Here is a 24,396-nt window from a genome sequence, read left to right on the forward strand (position 1 = left end):
CACACGTTGCCCCCCCCCCCCATGTTTACCAAGCACCGCTCCACACACCACACCCACTTCCCATTCTCTCTGCAGGATGCCTTAGGGAAGAGAGTAAATGAAATCTAGAACAACCCCCTGGGCTCTGCTGCCCGCTGTTGCGGAGATGGGCTTTCCAGAGACTGCAGTAGGATGGGCCCAAGACTCTGGCTGACGCAAGGGATCCCCAGATGTTCTGTCGGTGAGAGGAGAGTGTGTATAAGGACACTTCCTATGTCAAACTGGGAAGGCAGGGAAAGGAAGGTCAAGGGGACTCTAGTTGTGGGCAGACTCTATCTGCTGGGTGCCATCTGGCCCGGTGTGATAAAGCTCTTTATCTCTGCCATCTGGTCTTCAAGTTCTTCAGCATTTAATGTGGAGACCATGACCGGAGGGAAGTGCAGTGGCCTTCTTCAAACAGCCACGCTGCCAAGTTCAGGTTGTGCTTGGCTGTGCACTCACTCTTCGTAAGTGAAGCCTTGAGTTTGATCCCAGCACCATCCACCGAAATAGATATTATTGGTGTCTCCTCATCTTTTTTTTTTTTCTCTCTGAAAGACAATAAAACAGACCCTGGCATGGTTTAGAGGAAGGACATTCTGGTGGAGAATGTCGTGTTGGAACCTTGGGTGCATGAAATCCTGTCGTCAACATTGAAAACCACAATGCCTCAAACAAAAATAATGTTCAAAAGAACTTTAAAGAATTTCCTTGAAGGAGTGATAGAGGGGTAATTCCTGAGCACAGCTGGGTGTGGCCCACAGAAAAACCCTTATATTCCAGGGAAAACAGGAAGGTTTGGAGGACTGGTCAATGGTTGAAACTAACCACAAGTGTGTGGGACTGAAGGTAGATAAGAGACCAGTATGATAATAATAGCTGGGAATGATCACACTGGACAAGATCTGAGGGTTGAAAGTAGGTAAGGGATATTCTTGATAACCTTTCAGTATAATATTGCAAGTCACAATGCCCAAAAGGAGGGGGACATAGAGAGGGAGAGGGAGAGGGAGAGAGGGGGGAGAAGAAAGAGAGAGAGAGAGAGAGAGAGAGAGAGAGAGAGAGAGAGAGAGAGAGAGAGAGAGAGAGAGAGAGAGAGAAAGCACCTGCCATAGAGGCTAGAGGCAGGCAGGGGATGGGGGGTGATGGGAGGAAATCTGGGGACATTTGTGCTGGGAAATGTACACTGGTAGAGGGATGGATGCTGGAATACTGTACGACTGAAATCCAATCATCAAAGCTTTGTAATGGTCTATCTCACAGTGATTCAATGAAAAAAAAAGTTTTTAAAAAATTCCCTTGAAGGGGCCAGCGAGCTAGTACAGTGAGTAAGGTGCTTGTCTTACATGCAGCTGACCCAGGTTCAATTTCTGGTGCCTCTTAGGGTTCCCCAAGCCCCACCAGGAGTGATACCTGAGTACAGAGCCAGGAGCAAGCATGGCTTAATGTGACCCCCAAAACAAAACAAAATGAGAAATTTCTTGGGCACCACTCAGTGGCAAAAATCACCTGCTTTGTGAGCTGAGTGCCACACTCAGGGCTGAGCGTGGTCCTGGCAGCATTGCTGTTTGGATCCTCAGCATCGCTACTGAAGGATGTGGGGGCGCGGGACCAGAAGTGCAGCCTTCCACAAAGGCATGTGACCATCACAGTGAGAGCACACAGGCACTGCCACACATGTGTGCAGCCAGGTCATCACTGCAACAACACCAGGGAAGAAGAAATTACTTGGTTTTAAAATTTCCTTGGGGTGGGTGTAGATAGTACAGTGGATAATGCTCTTACCTTGCCTGTGACCAACCTGGGTTCACTCCCCAGCAGCCCACATTGTCCCCTGAGTCTTCTGATACCTGAGTGCAGAGCTAGGAGTAAGTCCTGAGCACCACCAAGTGTGGACCCAAACTAAAAGAAATTAAAAATAAAATAAAAAACCCTTGGGAAGGGCTTTAATTGTGGCTCAGGGGTAGAGCACACGTTTGCATGTCTGGGATGCCCTGAGTTATTGGGACACTGAAAAAAAACAGTACCTTGGCCTGATGATTACTTAGTTACTGTTGACGAGAAGACATGTGGTTACTTTATAAGTCCATGAAATCTTGGAGCCAGAGGTAACGTAGGGCACTTGTGGCAAGCCTGGTTCAATCCCTTGCACCACAGGGTTCTCTGAGCACCACAAGGAGCAATCCCCAAGCACAGAGCCAGAAATAGCCCACAAACATTATTAGGTATGACCTGACAACCCCCGCCCCCAACTAAAGCTCATAAAGTCTAATTGAGGTACAAGGAAAGGGGCACCCCAGAGAGTCTGAACAACGGCATAAAAAAAAGCAGATCACTCTTTGTCAGAAAAGTCCTATTCTGTGAGTTATTTGAGATTAGGCAGAGTTGAGATTTGGACCAAATAGGCCCCCCCCCCTTACCTTACACACACACACACACACACACACACACACACACACACACACACACACACACACAGAGGCACGGTGTATAGCTGAATAGAGCTGATTTCTCTCTGATTATCTAGGTATTATTTTAGGAAATAATTTCTTTCAAATTTTTATTTTTCATTTTATAAGAAAAAAACCCCCATGAAACTCTTAACTATTTGTATCCCCTGGTGTTTGTGGCAAATCCGTGCCAATATTTCTGCACACAGTCATTGGAGGGAACTTATGACATTGTGGTCTAGATTTTCACTCACTACATTATTTGTATTTCCACGAGTGGGGAGTTGAGCCATGGGCTGAACTGAAAATGCCACTGGGCATTGTTCTGATTTGTCCCCGTCCCTGGCTGTTCTTCATGGCTGCACTTGAAGAATCAACCTTAGAGGCATGCAGTAATAGCCACATGCCACCCCTGGGCACCTTTTCTTAGATACCATGTTGTCTGAGCCAGCAGAAGCATGCTTTAGCTCCCAGACTGTTTCAAGAGTTCAGACAGTTGAGACCCAGCAGAAATTTAATTAGCTGAAAAGTCTTGGCTGCTTACAAACTTTATAACAGGTCACAGTTTTAAAGTCCAAAAGGGCTCAGATTTCTATCCTGTTTGACATCTCAGACCTCAATCCGGATGAGAACAAGTTGAGCTGACGCTCCTGTAGCCCTGGACCCAGCAGTGATTTGAAAGTCTTTGGCAGTCCAGCACCACGTGGGGGTGGAGACCTCTACCAGGTTGGCACTGTAACCTCTGTGTTCTTTGCCCCAGCCCTCTTGGCAAAGCATGAGAGGTGACTTTTCCTGTCCACTGCTGCAAAGTGGCAAATGGATTAACCACAGGAGTTTCTGGAGAGATGAGAAGGAAAGGTGAGCAACAGTATGACTGACGGTCAGTGGAGCTGTGGGGACGTAAAAGGAAGGTGAAACACATATGCTCTGTAAATAGCTGGAAGCTGCTAGAACCTGCCCTGAGATTTCAAAGATCTGGGCTGCAGGAAGAGTGAAAAAATTCCATAGCTCAAAAATCTAGGGGTGCTTCCAAAAGGGTGGCCTCCTCCCTCTACCTTTTGCACTTTCCTCTTTAAAGTGATCGCTATTGTTCTTTAAGATATACCTGGCATGTTCAGCTGAAGTGATGGTGGGGACTGTCCTTATTTACTTGCAGACAGAAACAGGACAGAGTCAGTGCTCTGGGAAGCTTTACGAAAGCTCTTCCATTCCGAATTACTGCTAATGTCCTGGGTGAGAGTCTAGTGTCTTAAAGTGAAGTAAGTGCTTTGTTCTTAAATATATCCTGCACAAAATCTTGGGGATTAGTGCCTATTTGTGTTTGTTTTGTTGACTTGTTTTCCCCTTTGCAAATTTGATTTGATACCTTGTATAAGCTGGACCAATGTCGTTCAATTCATTGACCCTCATAGCAAAGGTCTCTCTTTACCGGATGAGTGTGAGACCCTATGAATGCAGGTGAAGATGTCTGATGAGTTAGCACTGAAGCCAAGCTAAGATGCCTCTCTCTGTGTGCCTTTCCAGCAGAGCTGTGACCCCACCAGTACCCAGCTACAAAGAGCCACAGAACTTAGTTCCGGTCCTCAGCAGATGGGAGTCAGCAGCACCTACTAGCCAGCAGGATGGAGACTACGCCCCTAAGTTCCCAGAAGGAGCCGGCAGTGGGCACGGATGGAGATGATTGTCAGGAGAACGGAGTGCTACAGAAGGGTGTCCCTGGCCCTGGGGACAAGGCAGAGTCTGGCCAAATCTCCAACGGTTACTCAGCGGTTCCCAGCCGGGGTGCAGGAGACGGTGTTCAGCACTCTGCCGCCACGGCCACCACTGCCCTAGTGGCTGAGGCTCCGGCTGGCGAGCGGGAGACATGGGGCAAGAAGGTGGATTTCCTCCTCTCGGTCATTGGCTATGCTGTGGACCTGGGCAACGTCTGGCGCTTTCCCTACATCTGTTACCAGAATGGAGGGGGTCAGTACCATGGGCTATGGAGGGGAGGCCTGTGATCCTTTTGGAAAGCCAGAGGATCGATCAAAGCTTTCTGTATTATCCAACTGATGCATTTGTGAATGCAACTGCTTACTTTTGAGATATCTAAGAAGAGGCAGATCCCCCAGTCCCCCAAACTTAAAATTAGCATGTCTGAGGCTTTCTGGGTTTGAAGCACCTTCTGTGTAGAAGGGTCCCTACTTGAGGAAAACTGGGAGGTAATTCCAGGGTCCCAGAGCTGGGCTTGGCACATGGGGCCTTTGGACTGTGTGTGAGGTCCCAGATGGGCGTCAGCTCGGGTCCAGAGTCTTAAATTATCAATCTGGATAGGGTCCAGGCCCGAGCCCAGGCGTGGTGGGGCATTAATGCCAACCCTTATCCTAACAGGGATGTATGCTATATCCCTTACAACAAGAGTGTCCAGGTTTTGAGGCCAGAAACTATTTGTGTGTATGTGGGGGTTGGGGGGTGGGGGCAGAGTACAGGTCTTTTACATGCAAAGCATGCCCTGAGACACACCTCCTAGCCCTGGGGCTGTCTCTTGCTCCTGCTTCTGCCCCTAATTCCTTGAGAGCAGTTTACTTATAAATGATCAGAAAGAGCAGCTTCCTGTAGGCGTGGAGGCCCAGGGAGAGTGGAGCAGGGGATAGACTGGTGTGGTGTCTCTTGTTCATACTAGACTTGCTATCTGAATAGGAAAAGGAAGAGAAATGGGAATCAATTCAGTTCAAACAACAGGTGCTCCGGCAACCAACTTTATAGAGCTGCTAGTCACAGTCCATTTGTGTCACTTTCTTTTCCTCGGTGGCCTGGCACATAGTTCACTGAATTTACAGCATCTCCAAAGGCAGTTGTGCTATGCAGCTGTGAGGATGCACAGTTTCCTGCCTGGGGGGAGGGGAAAGTTAGAGGCTCCTATCTCCTGCCTGGCAAGACTCACCTTTAGCCTGCATTCTAGACGAGGCACTGGGTGCCCTGGGGAGTTTCTCCTGCTGCTGGAAAGCCACCCACATCAAGGCATTTTGAGAAAACAGTGCCATGAAAACACAACCTAGTTTTCCTCCAGCTAGACGTACCTGCTTAGCTGTTTTGAGGATCTCTAACTTAACGCTTCTGGGTTTAGGGCCAGAGCATAGTCCACGTAGTACAGTGGGTAGGGTGTTTGTTTTGCCCGAGACCAACCAGGTTCAATACCTGGCATCCCATGTAGTCCCCCAAGCACCTCCAGGTGTAATTCCTGAGTGCAGAGCCAGGAGTAACCCCTAGTACTGCTGGGTGTGCTGTCATCCTTTCCCACCGCCCCGAAAAAAAGGTGTCTGAATTTAGAGCCCTTGATGGATGGGAATGTGATTAGGCAACAATCACAGCTGATGCATCTTTAGGCTGAAACTTGGGTTGCTGAGGAGCAATCCCCAACCTAATATTTCTCAATTCGGCCAGGGGACACCAACACCTTCTGGCACACAGCGGCTTGGAGGTTGGTGTCTGTCACCAGCTACCCTTTTCAGCCACACCTGAGGGGTGGGAGGGTCCTGGCTTGGTAGGATTGTGGGAATATAACCTGACATCAATGAGCAAGTGTCTGTAGGCGGAACTCATACAGAAAAACAAAGATCCATGTTCAGGACTAGTGGATTATCTCAGCTGTTACAGTTTGTCACAGGAAGTCTCTTCCAGGGTCCCAAATGTAGGTCCAGGTATTGGGTGCATCAGAGTTATCTGGGGGTTAAAAAAAAAAAAAGAATCATCTGGGGAGTCAGGAAGGTTGGTTTACCTGGAGCTTCTGCTTCAGGGGGGTTGCCTGAGTGTGTGTGCGTGCATGTGTGCATGCATGCGTGTGTGTGTGTGTGTGTGTGTGTGTGTGTGTGTGTGTGTGTGTGTGTGTTGTGGGAAGCCTGCCAAATGGTGCTGAAGAGATCTGGGGGCTCCACCAACAATTCTCTGCTACACAGGTTGTTGGCCCAGTGCAAGGGCTTGAGAAGGCAATGTTCGGCGGGTTCTGCAGTGTCTATGTGGACCACCCCAGTACCAGTGGGGACCCCCAGGGCCACACCCTGTAAGGTTGTCCAGGGATGCACCCAGCAATACTCAGGGTACCCTGTAGTGCCAGGATTCACACATGAACCCTAACCACTGGACTATCTCCCAGCCCAGTAAGTATGGTTTTAAGCTCAGCAGAGACAGTCTGAGAAACTCTGACATGTGAGAGGGAGTGATCTGAAGTTCAGGGCCTCAGCTAGTTCGAGGCCTGACCTGTGACACCCACCGCCCCCCCCCCCCTCCAGCCCACTTCCTTCCCACTTGCTCCCCGCCTCCTGCCCCAGCTTGCTTTTTTGCACCCCCCACCCACTGCATAAAGCCCAGGGGTGCCTGTGTGAAGTCACTCACTGCTGGCTGACTGCAACACGGGCTCAGGTTCTTGGTGCCCCCTGGGATTCCCATGGGTTGGGCCGTTCCAGAAATCTGTCTTGTGTCCGCAGACAGTGCAAACGTCTTTCATCTACCTCAGGTGCCTTCCTCCTCCCTTACACCATCATGGCCATTTTTGGAGGAATCCCTCTCTTCTACATGGAGCTTGCGCTGGGCCAGTATCATCGAAATGGCTGCATTTCCGTGTGGAAGAAAATCTGCCCCATCTTCAAAGGTACCTGACAAGTTTGGGGTGGGAGGGGGGTCCTCCAAGGCCGCGTGATTTCTCTCAGGATCTGAGGCCTTATGCAATCAGGCCTTAAGGGGATCTCATGGAAGTCTGCTTTTGACTCTCCAAGTGGCATAGATTGTTGCAGGGAAATAATAAACAGGAGTTAGAGATAAACAACAGCACATAGAAAACATGTATTTTATTTCTGGGGGCACCAGAAGAATGCCCAGTAGTGCTTGAGGTGGGGTTGTTAAACCTGGGGCTCTCCGTGGTCATGTGTCCAGGTCTTTGTGTTGTTTCCCTGACCCCTCTGCTTCCTACTTTTTGGGGGGTGGGGGTGTCACACATGGCTGTGCTCAGGGCTTACTCCTGGTCCTGAGCTCAGGGATGACTCCTGGCAGGGTTGAGGGACCATATAGAGTGAAACCTAGGTTGCCCACATGCAAGGAAAACACTCTAACCCACTGTACCATCTGTTCGGTCCCTGCTCCCTGCACTTTAAAAGTATTAGCAGCCCATGGACTTTCTAGAACAGGTCACCATCAGATACCTGCAGAAAACTTACCACCGTGTGGCATTTCTCTGTCATTTCCCCCAGGCTCTCACAGAGTCCTTAGAGAATGGCAGGCATGGTCTTACCCCCTCAGGCCCTCTGCCCGGGCAGGTGCCCCACAGTGCCCTGATTCTGCCTTACACTGATAGGCAGCCCTCTCACCTCAGTCTCCTCCTGTGCCCGCCCCACCCCAGGCATCGGCTATGCCATCTGCATCATCGCCTTCTACATCGCCTCCTACTACAACACCATCATGGCCTGGGCGCTCTACTACCTCATCTCCTCCTTCACCGACCGGCTGCCCTGGACCAGCTGCCAGAATGCCTGGAACACGGGCAACTGCACCAACTACTTCTCAGAGGGCAACATCACCTGGACGCTGCACTCCACATCCCCCGCGGAGGAATTTTACACGTAAGCACACATAAGGGCAGCCACAGCCCTGGGGCTTGGCTTCTTGGGGGCAAAGCAGGCCCCATTGGGAGTTCCCAGCGCCCTGGCCTGGAGGTGCCCTCCTCTGTGATGTGTTGTGCCAGGTTATCCTGACATGCACCGGCCAAAATCACTCCCCTTCTTCTTGGGCCCTCATGGGAGCAAAATGCCTAGTTACTTCGATACTCTAAACCTTTCTGGTCATTTCTGGTGTGCATGCTCACCATCAGGGCAAGGAGAGGCTTGGAGTGGGCACCTGCTTTCATGCTGGTGTTTCAGCCTGGCAGGCCTGAACAAGAGCTATCGTCAGATGGTTTTATTTTATTTTTTTTGTTTTTGGGTCACACCCGGCGATGCACAGGAGTTACTCCTGGCTCTCCACTCAGGAGTCACCCCTAGCGGTGCTCAGGGGACCATATGGGATGCTGGGAATTGAACCCAGGTGGGCCAGTTGCAAGGCAAATGCCCTACCCGCTGTGCTATTGCTCCAGCCCGAGGGTTTGTTTTTTGTATTTTTTTTTCCAATTTTGAGCTACACCTGACAATGCCCAGGAATCACTCCTAGTGGTGCTCCAGGAACCATATGGGGTGCCAGGGGTTAAACCCAGATTGGCCATGTGTAAGGCAAGTGCCTTACCCACTGTACCATCTCTCTAAGCCAGGCGGAGCAGGGCCCAGGACCCACCTGTACACCCCGCTGTGGACTTCCAGGCCAATACTGCTGGTCCTGCTTCTGGCTGACTGGGTTCCAGTGAAAAAGGAGAGGTGTCGCCACCTGCCTGGGGATGAGGGTCTTTCCAGGGTCCATGGACCACCACTGCCCACTCCTGTTGACTGGACCTGGACAACCCCTGCTCTTCCTGAGACCACCTGCTCCTGGCAGTGCTGTGTCAGACTCCTGGCCCCGTGGAAAGGTTTCCCGGAAGTCAGCTCAGGCCACTGTTTGTGGGACTTTCTTTGGTTTTACTCCAGGCGCCACGTCCTGCAGATCCATCGGTCTAAGGGGCTCCAAGACCTGGGGGGCATCAGCTGGCAGCTTGCCCTCTGCATCATGCTGATCTTCACGGTGATCTACTTCAGCATCTGGAAAGGCGTCAAAACTTCTGGCAAGGTGAGAAAGACTCTGGCTTCTGACTCAGGCCTGCCAGGGGGCCTCCAGGGAACTCAAAGGCAGAGCCCAGTGACTGTAGGACATGTTGTTTCCTTCCACACCAAATACATAGTGGGATGCCCAATCTCTCACACCAAATTGGTTTAAAAAATTCTAGGAAAGGCGGAGCTGGAGCAATAGCACAGCAGGTAGGGTGTTTGCCTTGCACGCGGCCGACCCAGGTTTGATTCCCAGCATCCCATATGGTCCCCTGAGCACCGCCAGGAGTAATTCCTGAGTGGAGAGCCAGGAGTAATCCCTGTGCATCACCAGGTGTGACCCAAAAAGAAAAAAAAAAATTCTAGGAAAGGGGCTGAAGAGCTGGTACTGTAGATAGAGCACTGCCTGGCAAAAACTAACCTGTGTTCAACCTCTGGCCCTGCATATAGTCCCTCGGGCCCCATTAGGAGTGATTCTAAGCACAAAGCTAGGAGTAATCCCTGAGCACTGTCAGGTGTGATCCCAAAGTCAAGCCAAAGCTAAGCAAAACCCCCACATTCTTGGAGCATGCCCATTGCTTTCAGCAAATGGCCACTTGCTTGTCTTCTGCTAGGACTGATGCACTTGACAGTTGCAGTGAGGGCCAAGATCCCTGCCCTGGGCTAGAAGCTATGATCTTGCCGCCTCCTCCCGTTATAGGAGTGAACGTGGCAGGTCTCCCTCCCTTCTTGCGGGTGTGCAAGAATAAAAGACAGAGCACCTGCCTGCTGACAATCTGCTTGCACTCCCTTCCTGCAGGTGGTATGGGTGACGGCCACCTTTCCTTACATCATCCTCTTTATCCTGCTGCTGAGGGGCGCCACCCTCCCTGGGGCCTGGCGGGGCGTCCTCTTCTACTTGAAACCCAACTGGCAGAAGCTCCTGGAGACAGGGGTAAGAGAACGCGGGAGCTGCGGGCACCTTGCAGACTGAAGCCAGACCCAGAGAGAATGTCTGAAACGTGCACCAGGCAGAGGAGGGCTGAGGGCATGGGATTAGTGTGTGCCTGAAACACAGGGAGAGAAATCCCATGTGCTTGCACGTGGCTGCCCAATGTGAGCTCTGAGCGTTGCCCGCCCGCTCTGCTCAGAGCCATGTGATGGCACGAAGGTGTTGGCCCCGCTGAGCCCCGCACCCACGCTCCCCCGCATCTTTGCTCTGTCCCAGGTGTGGGTGGACGCGGCTGCTCAGATTTTCTTCTCTCTTGGTCCTGGCTTCGGGGTCCTCCTGGCTTTTGCTAGCTACAACAAATTCAACAACAACTGCTACCAGTGAGTATCCGGGGGCCCCCAAGGAAAGTGCGAAAGTTGGGTGAAGGCAGAATAACTGGTTGGAGGGGGAGAATCAGATTAAGAGCCTCAGACTGCAGGGATCAGGCTACATTGACACTGAGTCTTGGGGATGTGCCACAGCCTCTCATCATTTCACCTTAGTCAGAGCATGACCCAAACCACAGCCGCACGGTCACTCAGCCTGCAGCGAGACTCCAGGCCCCAGCTACGGTGTGAGAATCTCCATCTGTCCCACTCTACATTCAGGAACAGTTTTACCAACGTTACACTGAAACATTTAGACCTGACCTGCTAATGTATTAAAGGACAGAATGGTAATGTGATGATTTGTTGATGTGTGTTTCCCTAGAAAGTCCAGTGATTGAGCTATGTTGAACAGCACGAAGATGTCATGATTTTTGGTAGCAAAAAAAAAAAAAAATCTCATTTCAGACATTTTGATAGCACACAGGGAATATCATGCCGATTGAGATTTAAATACCTCTCCTCACCTTTAGAATCAACTTTGCTTTAACGTTCAGTCACAAATGACTCTGTTCAGCAATCTAATTGTGCGATTCTTAAAGATTTTTATATAATTTATTGCTCCCCCCAAAAAGGCATTCTCAGGCATCCAGGCAACATGGCTTTGCTCTGGACCTCTGCCTGAGCTACAGGGTGAGGTCTTCTCAAAGTGCCTGGATCTCTCTGGGTAACCTCAGAACTATATCCGCAGTATCAGGCCCAAGTTAAAATGCAAGGACTCCATAAATGTGAGGCCTCCTAACTTCTCACTTCAGTCCCTGCTTCAGGGAAACCTGGTGTGAAACCAGGGTCTGTTTGTGCTCATTTGCAGCAGGGATGTCCCTTCAAACAGCGTCTGAGCCTCTGCTCCCAACCCCTTGAGTCAGCCCAGAGGCCAGCACCTGGGGGCAGGGCAGTGACAGTCTTTGAGCACAACTTGCTCAGCCTAAGCAAGCTCCTTAGATTCCTCGCCCCAGAAATGCCCCAGTGTACTGGGTTTTCTGCTCCAGAGACGCGTTGGTGACCAGTGCAGTGAACTGCGTGACAAGCTTCATTTCCGGATTTGTCATTTTCACGGTGCTTGGGTACATGGCTGAGATGAGGAATGAAGATGTATCTGAAGTGGCCAAAGATGCAGGTACAGATTCTGGTTAGGCCCCTTGATTCCACTGAGGTTTTTCTGCATTTGGGATCCTTATAAAGACTGGACTTATTTCTCAAATGCCCCTCTTAAAGATTTTTTGGTTTTGGTTTTGTCTGGGGTGGGGGGCACACCCAGCGGTGCTCAGGGCTTACTCCTGACTCTTTGCTTAGGGATTACTCCTGGCACTGTTCAGGAGATCATAGGCGGTGCTGGGGATTGACTAGGGTCAGCTGCATGCAAGGCAAGCCCCCTACCTGCTATAATATCTTCTCAGCTCTTAAAGATGTTTTAGAGAAACTCGCTGTCCTTTCTCCCAGAAAGTCAATCCTTTCTATATGAATTTCAGCCCTGGTGGGAGAAAGCAGCATCTTTGGCCTCTGGTATGGGACCTTGAATACCCTGGGGACTTGAAAGTAGGACTTGGGACACAGGCAGTTAGCCAGAGTGGTGAACATGCTTCATAAGTGGGAGACACAGGTTGGATCCCTGGCACTGTCTCCTGAGCAATGCTGGAGCAGCCTCCGAGCACCACTGGGTGTGGCCCAAAATATTAAAATAAATAAATAATATGAAAATAGGACTTAAAGGGTAACTTTTAAGATCAGTGAGTGTGAATCTGGGAAGAGTTCAAGTCTATATGCAATAATTGCTCATCCATAGAATTTTACAGAGCAGAAATTTTAAAAGTGTAGGACATTAACCCTACTATCCAGTGAGGTTGTCATGGAAAAAGGATGTGAGAAGTTGAGATAGGGGAGGGGTAGAAGGAACATCTGTAGCTGGAGCCCCAGGCTTCCTGGCTCACTGTCTGTTGTGGGTCATGCAGTTTACCGATGGTCCTATATTCCCAAATATAAGCACCCTTTCTTGGCCCATGAGTGGTTGAGAGCTTATTCCTCACGGTAGTCAAAAGGCCTTGAAGCTGTTGGCCTTTATTTCAAGGCTTCTGTGCAGCTTCTGAGCACAAACGTGCTCAGAGAATAAACGTGGTGAGACTTTAAGGCCAGTCCTGGACCTGGGGTGCAGCTCAGACACAGGACAGTTGCCTTTCATGTCTGAAGCCTTGAATTATGGGCTCAATCCTGGCACTACAATGGGAGTGCGGGTGGGCGAGTATCAGTCCTGAAAAAGAATTGCACAATCTGTCTTCGAAAGCCCCGTTTTCATGTGTAACTTTGCCAGTCTAGGGGTTTGCCACCAAAGTGGTCTCGAGTACCCACTTTACAGGGTGTCACCCCCTCACTGCCTTCCTGGCTGTTGGCAGCCAGCTATGGTGGCTCAAGGTCAGAGTCATTGGGGTCAGAGTCATTGGATGCATTTAATGACAGATTCACATGGAAGGTCTTGGGATGAGAAGAGTAATGATTGGTGTGGTGGGGTTTTCCTGCAAGACCTCATTGAGAGGAAGGTCTCAGCAATCCCCCTCTCCTTCCCCGCTGCCTACCCAGGCCCCAGCCTCCTCTTCATCACCTACGCCGAGGCCATAGCCAACATGCCAGCATCCACCTTCTTCGCCATCATCTTCTTCCTAATGCTGATTACACTGGGTCTGGACAGCACAGTGAGTGATGGGGGAGAGGGGGTGCGGGATGGGTGTAGAGCCTGTTCCTCCCCAATCTGCTCCGCACCATGCAGTATGGGTGCTCTCTCCTGGGGGTGGCCTGTACCCCCAGCACAAGAGAATTCTTAATGTGGTAATGCGTGTAAAGCCTTGCATGGTAGGATTGGAAGGGGATCTGTGGATGTCAGCATGTGGGAGCTATTATTATGCATGGTCCCTTGATCAGAGGGTGGCACCTAATGGCCAGGGCAAGGTGACTCATGTAGCTGGGTCACTCACAGCATCCTGTCACTGTGGAACGAGTCTCTGCTCACAGTTGGCCTTTCTGGTCCAGGAAATATGCCCCCGAGAAAACTTTCACAGTAAAGAATAGTCATGTGCTCCCTTTCTGTCCTGAGATGTCCTTAGAGAGAGGTTCCTAAGCCATCATGTAAAACAGGGACGTTTGTTTACAGTAAGGGCCGGTGAGCTTGGAGACCTGCTTACGGTCAGCCTAACTGGCCCCTTAGCAGTCTGAGTTCCTCCTTCCTGCATAGGGACCCTGAGCCCCTCCGAACCCCGCAGGACTGTTTGTGTTTTTCTCTTTCAGTTTGCAGGCTTGGAGGGTGTCATCACCGCTGTGCTCGACGAGTTCCCACACATCTGGTCCAAGCGCCGGGAGTGGTTTGTGCTTGCTGTGGTCATTACCTGCTTCTTTGGATCCCTGGTCACCCTGACTTTTGTAAGCAACATGACCCCCAAAAGAAACAACTTTTGTAAGACTAGTAGAAGTTGGCGGCCAGGGGAGAGGGCTCAGAGGCTGGAGCACATGCTTGGGATGCAGGAGGTGGTTCCAGCCCCTGCACTGCATGGTGCCCTGAGCCCTGCCAGAAGGACCTGGGGCATCATGCTGGGAGTAGCCCCCAAGCACTGCCACAATTGCCCAGGGAAAACAAACAAAAATTCATGAAGAAAGAAAATCAGAAATGGGTCCTACCTTTCCTTCCATATCATGCCCTGACTTCAGGAGAAGTGAGGAAGGTCATCACTTCTGTTAGTTTGTCAACAAGAATGACAGGTTCTGTGGCAGCTGCATTTGTGCGTGCTAAGAGGCACTTAGTTGGCTCTTTGTTTTGTTTTGTTTTGTTTAATGGTAGATGCAATTAGATCTCAGGCTTGGAGAACATCTGAAGACAAACTAAGAGTTGCTTTTCTGGTGCCATTGCAGTCCTTTCGGCTACTTATTGGGGGGCTATTGCCCTGATACACAGAAGTTGGGGTGGTGCCAGAGCCATAATATGGCAAATAGAGGTAGGGTGCTTGTTTTGCACAGGGTTAACTAGGATTAGATCTCTGGCACCCCATTTTGTCCCTTAAGCCCTAGCAGGAGTGATTCCTGAGCACAGAGGCAAGAGTGATCCCTGAGCACCACTGGGTGTGCCCCCTTCCCCAAGAAAAGGATTTGGGGAGACGAGCTCCTTGCGTTTGTCAGGTCCTTCTGTCTCCTCCAGAGAACCTACCTTGGTGAAGGAGTGATTCTCCAGGAATTGTTGCTGCTGAGGCAAATATTATAAAATGTGACTTCAAAATTCCCTATGGAGGGGCTAAAGTGATATTACAATAAGTAGGGTGATTGCCTTATATGTGGCCAACCCAGGTCCAACCCCTGGCACCCCATTTAGTCCCCCAACCCTGCCAGGAGTGATCTCTCAGCACAGAGCCAGGAATGAGTCTCGAACACAACTGGATATGGCCCCAAAACTAAATGAAGAATGAAAGAAAGTAGTTCCAGAGGCCCCTTTTGAGTCCTCAAAACTCAGCAGGCAATGCAAGAGCCAGGGGTGGAAGGGAGGTGGCCTCTCTGAAAGGCAGGCTCTGGAGACTTCTATTCCTTCGGGGTGGAGGGTGGGGGCATTTTTCCAGAATGTTCCTACATGTTCCAGAATGTTCCTAAACAGCCTTGGCCCCTGTGGTGAGGAAGCAGCCGTGCCTCAGGGCCACATTGTCCCCTTCCCAGGGTGGCGCGTACGTGGTGAAGCTGTTGGAGGAGTACGCTACGGGGCCCGCAGTGCTCACCGTCGTGCTGATAGAGGCCATCGCTGTGTTTTGGTTCTATGGTAAGATGCTTCCGGCCACCGTCCTTTCTACACCAGCTGCAAAAACCTTCCCTCCTGCTGTCACCAGGCTAGAGAAAGGCCGATTTCATCAAAGAAAGGCAGATTAGTGTCTGAGGGCAGCCATGAGCCTCTCAGCCCGGCCCTTCATAGACAGGCCGTTTCTCCCACACTCTGTGCCCAAGATTGCCCATACTTTTGGGAGGCCTTTTTTTTTTTTTCCCCTTCTGGGTTTAGATGCTTACCCAGTAGAGACAGCCTGAGATGTTTCTAGAAAGTTCCTTCACCCCCAATACTTTTTTTTTTTGCTGCCTTATTCCTGCTTTTTGAACATTCAAGCAAAATTAGGTACTCTGTCACTTAAAGAAAATTTGAATAAAAGGAACAAAAGGAAATAGTCCAGCAACATACTGCTAACCAGACCCTCCCTTCTGCTAGATCAGAGAGCATGGATCAGGCGGCCCATGGATTGACACGGCCTGTCATGGCAGAGTGGAGGGAGAGCAGGCAGTCCTTGAGACTAGAAATGAAGTGGGTGCTAGGCCGGGCAAGGAGCTGGGAGTTGTCCTGAGCAGCTGGGGGGCAGGAGCTGAAGGGGTGCCAGAGCCTCAGGCTGGCAGGTTGGCCAGTCATTGACACCCCGTGGCCCGAGCACAGTGCATACCTGCACAGGAGCCCACCGACCATCCAGCACAACCTGGACAAAGCCCACTTGGCCACCTGTGCATGGCCTCTGGAAGTCCCCCCCCACCATGCTTCTCATCCGGCTTAGTAATAAGAATCGGGAGATGACAAAGAACTAGCGGTCATCGAGTGTCTCTCTCTCCTCCTCAGTTCAGTATGTTGTCAGTGCCCGTACTGATAGGCCCGGGGAGAGTGGCACCGGGCTTCAGCTTTGCACAAGCTCGCTCTGGGCCCCTGAGTCAGAATTTAGGAATTTCTTTTCTAGGCGAGAGGGAAGAACATTTCTGTTTGGATTATCTACTCTGGTAACCCCCCACCCAACCCTCTTTTCTCTGGGGTGGGACTCTGAGGAGGGTGAAAATGTGTCCTGATGTGTCCCAGCCGCTGGGTCCCAGAACCCCGAATGGGGGATTGGGGAGGAAGGCGGGTCACAGGAAGGCTGGGCCTTTGCACCCCCTCAAAAAGTAGAGGACAATGTTCAAAGTATGAGAACCTGCCTGAGGTATTTCTGGGAATGCTGAGAAGCAAACACATGGCCTGCTTTTGTGCCAGTTACCTTGTTTTCAACGTGTGGAATCTTTTTATCTTTTTTTTTTTTTTTTTAGTTTTTGGGTCACACCCGGCCTGCTGTCACCAGGGATTACTCCTGGCTCTCCACTCAGGAATTACTCCTGGCGGTGCTCAGGGGACCATATGGGATGCAGGGATTCGAACCCGGGTCGGCCACGTGCAAGGCAAACGCCCTACCCACTGTGCTATTGCTCCAGCCCCTATCTTTTTTTTCAATGATGAATTTGTTGAGATAACATTGGTTTATGAGTGTAAATGCTTATATGTTTTAGGGGTCACACAGTACCATACAATGCCCACCACCAAAGTGCCAATAGCCCCCCACACGTGCTCTCTCTCAGTTAGGCTCCCTCTGGGCCATGTACTCCCTCTCATCCTCTCTTTCTCCCTCCCCTGCATAGGCCTGACTCAGTTCTGCAGTGATGTGAAGGAAATGCTGGGCTTCAGCCCTGGATGGTTCTGGAGGATCTGCTGGGTTGCCATCAGCCCCCTGTTTCTCCTGGTGAGTGGCGCTTTCCCTTCTCCTCACCCTGGCACAGTTGCCCTCCACGCTTCCTTTGGGGACAGTTACTGAAGGGTCAGGCCGAGGGTCCCACATCAGCCCTGTATTCTGAAGAGGATCTGGCCGTCATTGTGCTCTGAGGTGAAAGTTATGCCCTCGCCTCCTTTCAGAATAGCCCCTGTAGGGTGACTCTCTCCAGGCAGCCATTTAATTTTTCTTAAAATGTTTCATAGGGGCCCCACCCAGTGGTGCTGGCAGGGCCTTGGGCAATGCTTTGGGTAGAGGGTGGGTGTTTGCAGCATCAGGGATCGAACTCAGGGCTCTCAGGGTCAGGTCTGTGCTCTGCCCTTGAGCTATCACCCCAACCCCTAGCCTTCTAACATTTGTCCTTTTTGCATTTTCTTTTTTCTTTCTTTCTTTTTTTTTTTTTTTTTGCTTTTTGGGTCACACCCAGCAATGCACAGGGGTCACTCCTGGCTCATGCACTCAGGAATCACCCCTGGCGGTGCTCAGGGGACCATGTGGGATGCTGGGATTTGAACCCGGGTCGGCCGCTTGCAAGGCAAACGCCCTACCCGCTGTGCTATCTCTCCAGCCCCCGTTTGTCCTTTTTGCACTCTGATCACAGTGTGAACTGATTAGATGGGCCACCTACTCATTCCAGCCTTCCTCCATAAGTGATTTCCTCTCTCTCCCTACATATCCCTCCTCAATTTCCATTCTCTTGCACCCTAGAGATTTCCCAAACCAAAGCCAACTTTTGTCCAGGCTGACCACCAGCCCTGGCGCCCGCGCTGGACTCCAGCATTCCCTTTTCTCTGGTCTCATGGTTTCTCGTATCTTATCAGCTCATTAATGCTTTTAGGTGATTTCTAAAGCACACATTTTTAAAATCCACGAGTTTTTGTAGTTTGTTTTTTTTTTTTTAAGAGCAGGTCTGAATCACCTCTCTTGCTAATACTAGACGCAGATGTCCTGACATAAGTAGGCTATTAATTTTTATTAATACCAGGGCTTTTCCATAATCTACTTAAATTTGTTTTTCAAGGGAAGAAGCGACAGGGTAGATCCATGTTTCTCTGTTGGTATCAGTTATTTCCTGCCTGGGAGGGAATGAGGAGGGGCTGGAGAAGACAGTAAGGTACAAACTTTGAGCACCCCAAAGCAGTCATCTAAACCTAGGTATGGATTTTAGGGCAATAATAAAATGTCTAATAATGCAATAATTAAAAATGTAGATGAATAAAAAAAATAGTCCTGCTGAACTAATAGCAAGAGTTTAAATAGAAACAGAAACTGACCCCGTTCTAGCTTCTCTCACCTAACTTACCTCAGCCTGATATCCCTGATGGAAGGCTGCCACATCCATGTGAGACATGTGCTGTGGGGGCCCCTGGAGCTGGTCTACAGAGACTGTTACATTAGAACCCTCGGTGATATGGCTGCTGGTGCATTGGCATCTCTATAGTACCTCAGCTTCCTCCACCTCATCCTGGCATCTTCATGTTTTCACAAAGCTGAGCCTGGTGGAAAGCCACATCGCTCATGATCTCCGATCTGCTTGATTCATTCCTCCAAAGGCAAGCGTCCTGGGTGCAAGGAAGGGGCGGCCAAGCTTATGGGAACAGATACTCTGCTCTGAGCTTCTGAAAGCTGATTTAGTCACTAGGACCTCAAGGAAAAGATTCTTTTTTCATTGAAGCCAAGTTCAAGAAAAGGAAATCTTATCTCTGAGCAGACAGAAGCAGGGATGTGTCAGGGGGTGTCTGGGCTGACCCTATGGGCTGCAGCCAGAGCTCAGGGCCTGGGCCTGAGTGACTACCACTTGCCTATACTTGACATCAAAATGATACAAAGAACAACAGATGGCACTGCGCCACATCCTCCCTGTCGTTTTTCCAAAGTGGCGCTTGGGAATGAGGAAAGTGAGTAAGAGAAAGGTTTGTCGCTCTGACCGGGCTTCCTTCTGGAAGTCGGAGCATGCTGTGGAGAAAATGAATGTGTGTTTAGCAATTTCCCTTTTTATTACCTGCAAGGAAAAAAAGAAAAGATATAAATAGATGTTTAACCACACAAATAATTTACATTACTGTCTTCTTTATAATGATGAAATAATAAAATAAAATTAAATCAAGAGCAATAACGACTTCATCCCAGTGGTTACTAGGCAAAAACCGATATTTACACTTGCTCCGGAAACCCAACCTAATAAGAAAACCCATAAACTGAATGTTGAGAACACACACTGTGGAATTTTGGGAGCTGAAATTTTCACTGAATTTCCAAGACAAAAGTGCACAGAGGTGCTTTTGCCAGTGGCTGGTCCCCACCTTAGTCTGGGCCTGTGTCAGTGAGATGCAGGTGGATCAAAATCCCAGGCTTCAAAAACAAAAACAAAAAAAACCAAGCCAAAACAACCCTGTACAAAGGAAGACAAAGAACATAGGCCCAGGGGCCTGAGGCTTCTCCAGGTCTGAGAACTTTGTTATCTCTCGTGAACATATCATCCCACCCAAAACAGTCATAGTTAAGAAATGCAGGAGGAAATGAAAACAGAACTACAGAGGGCCAGCAGGGCCGTGGAAAGGTCACTCAGTTTGTTCCAGTTAGTGAATTCTGGCTGGGAATGTAGCTCAGGGGTAGAACCCAGGTTTGACTCTTGGCACCACCCCGCACTCCAAATCAGTGAATCCTCTGTGTCAGAGAATTATTTGGGATCTCCCCGAATGAAAAAATTATCTTATCTTGGACAGTTGGAGTTCTTGATATTAAACTGCCGCTGTCCACTTGGTACTGCTAAGATTTTCCATGTTGCTGGAAATTTCTGTTTCAGTTCATCATTTGCAGTTTTTTGATGAGCCCACCACAGCTACGACTTTTCCAGTATAATTACCCTCACTGGAGCATCATTCTCGGCTACTGCATAGGGACCTCCTCTTTCATCTGCATCCCCACGTACATAATGTACCGGCTAATCACCACTCCAGGGACACTGAAGGAGGTACGTGCTGGTGTGCAGACTGATCACTGTTTGGGGAGAAAGGGGTTTGCTTGTTGTGCTCTATTCTAAAGAGATAAGCATATCCCCTTGAAATGAGCCAAGAGGTGCTCAGCCCTATCCACTAGTTCTGTGATAGCATCTGAGGTCCTAAACCTCTTCTGCAAAGGTGGGAAGGGGAGCTGCTCATTTGGCTGCCCCCATGACGACTTGGGGTGTGTATGGTGTCTCAACGATCAGGGAACCACTCTGCCTCCTGCTTGCTGTTGGATCTGCCATGTCCAGAGTAACAAACAAACTTTGATCCAACTGGAGATTTCAACAAAAAACTTCACTGACACTTTTCTTGTTTTTGTGTGTTGGGCCTTCCCAGCCCTGTGTGGGGACCATCAGGGCTACGTCAGTTATGCTTGAAAGGCCGTGTGGTGCGGGGTTGGGTGAGGGGAGAGTACGCGTGAGGTGTTCTGAGTTCAGAACTCCCCTTTCCCCCCAGCACACCAGGCATGTTGAGCTTGCTCCCTGCTTCTGCCCCTTCCCTCCTTTCCTCTCTCCTCCCCTCCCTCTCTCTCTCCCTCTCCCTCTCCCTGTCCCCCTTCCCCTTCCCCTCCCTTTCTGGTTTTTGGGCTGCACCCGCAGTGCTCAGGTCTTACTCCTGGCTCTGATCTCAAAAATCACTCCTGATTTGGGAAATCATATGGAGTGCAAAGGATCAAGCCAGGGGGCGGTCGGCTGTGTAAAAGATAAACATCTCACCAGCTGTACTACTGTCTTTCTGGCCTCTCCTTGGCCAATTTTCTAAGAGCAATATGACAAGAGCTCATTTGAAAAGCAAACACATCACAGCAGTCTTGGGTTCAATTCTGGGCACTTGCAATACAAATTAACAATAAAAATTGCAATGATATTGTAATTTTAGTTCAAATCATTAGAATTTAAAAATGAACTAAAAAAAATTGAGCACAGAACCAGGGTAAGCCCTGACTGAGCACTGAGTGTGGCCCAAAGACTACAGAAAAAGCACTTAATTTAAAAAAGTTACAATTATAGCAGGATTTATTTCAACAACGAATATTGTGCTCTAAAACTTTTAATAATAGGAGCCTGAGAGATAATACAAAGGGCAGAAGTTATAGTTTGCTTTTTTTTTTTTTTTTTTTGCTTTTTGGGTCACATCCGGTGATGCTCAGGGGTTACTCCTGGCAGTGCTCGGGGGACCATATGGGATGCTGGGAATCAAACCTGGATCAGCCGCATGCAAGGCAACGCCCTACCCACTGTACTATCGCTCCAGCCCCAGAAGTTATAGTATTTGACCTACATTATGTTTGGCACCTTGATCTCTGGTACCTGGCATCCCATATGTTCCCTTCAACCGCACCAGGAGTGATCCCTGAGCACAGAGTCAGAAGTCATCCATGAGCACTGCTAAGCATGGTCCCTAACCCAATAACTAGATAAATAAGTAAAATTTTTAAAAAGAAACCTTATATACAATGTAGTATACTTTTCAAAACAGATAATCTAATTTTTTAATCAATACTTTCTGAGGGAAATAAGCAGTTATTATCAACAAAAATGTTGGGGCTCGGAATAGACCTCTGCAAAATTTCCTTATTTTTGTGCTTATCCAGGGCAACAGTCCAGGAAGTTTCAGAATCCTGGTCTCTGATTTCTAGTCACACACTTACCCCCACCTTTTTAGGTGCATATTCTCTTTGTCCTTGGATATTAATAGTTTGCTAATGGTTAGGGAGCAGTGTGTCTCCAGTTTTCTTTGTGCTTAAGTGTATGTGTATGGGAGCGGGGGAAGGGAGGCATGGCTGGAGCCCCAACTAATGGTGCTCAGACCTTATTCCTGGCTCTTTGTTCGGGGATCACTCTTGAAGGTGTTCGGAGGACCATATATGGTACTGGGGATTGAAGCCGGGTCAGCAGGATGTACACAGCCACTCCTGGCTAAGATCAGACCTTACTCCTGGCTCTGTGCTTAGGAATCAGGCATGGTGGGCTCAGGTGACACATAGGGTGCCAGGGATCAAAACCAGGTTGCCTACATGCAAGGTAAGTGCCCAATTCTCTGTACTATCTCTCCTGCTTCTGCATATGCACTTTAAAATTGAAGCATGTGGAGCGATAGTACAGCGGTTGGGCGTTCGCCTTTCATGCAGCTGACCTGAGTTTGATTCCTCCGCCCCTCTCGGAGAGCTCGGCAAGCTACTGAGAGTATCGAGCCCACGCAGCAGAGCCCGGCAAGCTACCCGTGCGTATTGGATATGCCAAAAACAGTAACAATAAGTCTCTCAATGAGAGATGTTACTGGTGCACGCTCAAACAAATCGATGAGCAACGGGATGACAGTGACAGTGACAGTAACTCATAACCCTCTGTGAATTCACACTCCTTTGTGGGGGCGATTCACAGAATCATCAACATTCTGACCTCTGACCGTCCCTGGCTGAGGCCCTATGCACTATCTATAGTGTTCATGGAGGGAACAATGAGCCCAGCTCAGCTCAGAGACCAGACCACCCACCTCCCAGCCCCTGTGTGGCTGTGTGAAACCTCTGTGGAAGGGAAAAAACAGCCTTAACCATAAACAGCTGGTAGAGGTTCCAATGAAGACTGATAATTTCTCCCACAAGTGTGTAATGACATCTTTAATTAGTTTACAGATGCTTTTAGGTCCTGAATGTAATATTAAGAACAAATAAATTGGAAACTCCCTTAAGGAAAGCCAATGAAATCATTCCAATGTAGTAAATGGTATTCAAATGCTATTTAATATTAATGTTGAAACATTTTTACAATGTGGGTAAATTATAAAAAATATATATGAAATAAAAATAACATATTTTCTGTGCTGGAAACATAGTACAGTGGATAAGAGTGGGTAAGGTGCTTGCCTTGCACACAGCTGATCCAGGTTCAATTCTTGGTACCACATATGGTCCCCTTAACACCACCAGGAGTAAGAGCACAGAGCCAGGAGTAAACTCTGAGCACATCTGGGTGAAGTTGAAAGAAAGAAAGGAAGGAAGAAAGAAAGAAAGAAAGAAAGAAAGAAAGAAAGAAAGAAAGAAAGAAAGAAAGAAAGAAAGAAAGAAAGAAAGAAAGAAAGAAAGAAGGAAAGAAGGAAAGAAAGAAGGAAAAGAGAGAAATCTCTTCAGATTGGAGGGACAGTGCAGTGGGTAGGGCTTATACATGCCTGACCTGAGTTCAATCCCTGGCGCACCATCGAGTCACCTAGAGAGCAGAGCCAGGAGTAAGTCCTGAACACAACCAAGTGTTGCCAAGAACCCCCACCCCACCTCCACACACACAAATAAAAATATAATGACACTCTATTTCCTTCCCAACAGCGTATTATTAAAAGCATCACTCCAGAAACACCAACAGAAATTCCCTGTGGGGACATCCGCCTAAATGTCGTGTGAGACTCTGAGGAAAGGGCGTCCAGATGGCTCTTCCTCCAGAATCGTCACCCTCTCTCTTGGAAACTAATGGATTTCCAAGGAAGCCCTACAACGGAAGGACCATCCTCGTTAGAGACACAATCCCCAAAGACAATGGGGCCCAGACTCCTGTGGCTTCTCGCCCCTACTTCCCGTGAAATCTCCTGGACATACCACATTAGACTTTGTGACAAAGCTGACCCGGCATATTCTGCATATGCAAGGGGGTGTATGGAGGTGTGAAAACCACCATATAATCCATTAGAGTTAGGTTTAGAATCAAGTCTGTGAAAGTCTCCTGTATCATTTCTTGTTACGATTACTGGTATTTGACTTTTGCTTTGAAAGGTTTCACTGTCCATGAATGCATAAACTATGTAGGCAAAAAGGGGGATGCTTCTTGCTAGCCATATATTTTCTGAGTAGCATAAAATTCTGTAGTTGGAATCTACTAGAACCCTTTACCCTGTGTGCTGCTGTGGAATCAGGAGAGAAAGATGTAAGAAAATAAAATGAAAAATAATGTGTACTTGTGAGCATGTGTGTCTGTGTATATTGTTGTTTCGGCATATCCTGATCACTTTCCCAATCATTTGGGTCCATGACAAAGATACACGATTTAGTCATCATAAAGCTTTCATTTTTTTATAATTACAAATTTCACCTACTCCAGTGTGTGTGTGTGTATTACTTAAAGGGATCAATTGTCACCACAAACTCTGCACCTATGTCTTAGCTCACACACCTGCCTTTGGGGACCAGCTTTTTGGCACAGGCACCGCATCTTCTTTTCTCTGCAAACATTCTGGATTAAGTTCCACTGGCGAATCTGACTGATTTCATTTACCACTGTGACTTATTCCATTCATCATTATGATCTGGCCACGAACT

General features: G+C 49.0%; 1 protein-coding gene across 2 annotated transcripts in view; it reads left to right on the top strand.

The window, feature by feature from the left end:
* Window positions 1-24,041, top strand: part of SLC6A4 (solute carrier family 6 member 4) — a 36,043-nt gene extending 12,002 nt beyond the window's left edge. Inside the window, exons 2-14 of one of the 2 annotated variants that reach the window (XM_055131905.1) lie at window positions 3,993-4,433; window positions 6,961-7,095; window positions 7,840-8,059; window positions 9,050-9,188; window positions 9,966-10,100; window positions 10,374-10,477; window positions 11,512-11,639; window positions 13,094-13,206; window positions 13,796-13,927; window positions 15,203-15,302; window positions 16,955-17,055; window positions 19,889-20,056; window positions 23,413-24,041. In XM_055131905.1, the coding sequence (XP_054987880.1) occupies window positions 4,091-4,433; window positions 6,961-7,095; window positions 7,840-8,059; window positions 9,050-9,188; window positions 9,966-10,100; window positions 10,374-10,477; window positions 11,512-11,639; window positions 13,094-13,206; window positions 13,796-13,927; window positions 15,203-15,302; window positions 16,955-17,055; window positions 19,889-20,056; window positions 23,413-23,487 (1,893 nt within the window). In that variant the 5' untranslated portion in view covers window positions 3,993-4,090 and the 3' untranslated portion in view covers window positions 23,488-24,041. The remainder of the gene's footprint in view (window positions 1-3,992; window positions 4,434-6,960; window positions 7,096-7,839; window positions 8,060-9,049; window positions 9,189-9,965; window positions 10,101-10,373; window positions 10,478-11,511; window positions 11,640-13,093; window positions 13,207-13,795; window positions 13,928-15,202; window positions 15,303-16,954; window positions 17,056-19,888; window positions 20,057-23,412) is intronic. The other variant, XM_055131906.1, reaches the window with a different exon arrangement.
* The last annotated feature ends 355 nt before the right edge of the window (window positions 24,042-24,396 follow it).

The sequence above is a fragment of the Sorex araneus genome, chromosome 3, assembly GCF_027595985.1.
Source record: "Sorex araneus isolate mSorAra2 chromosome 3, mSorAra2.pri, whole genome shotgun sequence".
Lineage (NCBI taxonomy): Eukaryota > Metazoa > Chordata > Mammalia > Eulipotyphla > Soricidae > Sorex > Sorex araneus.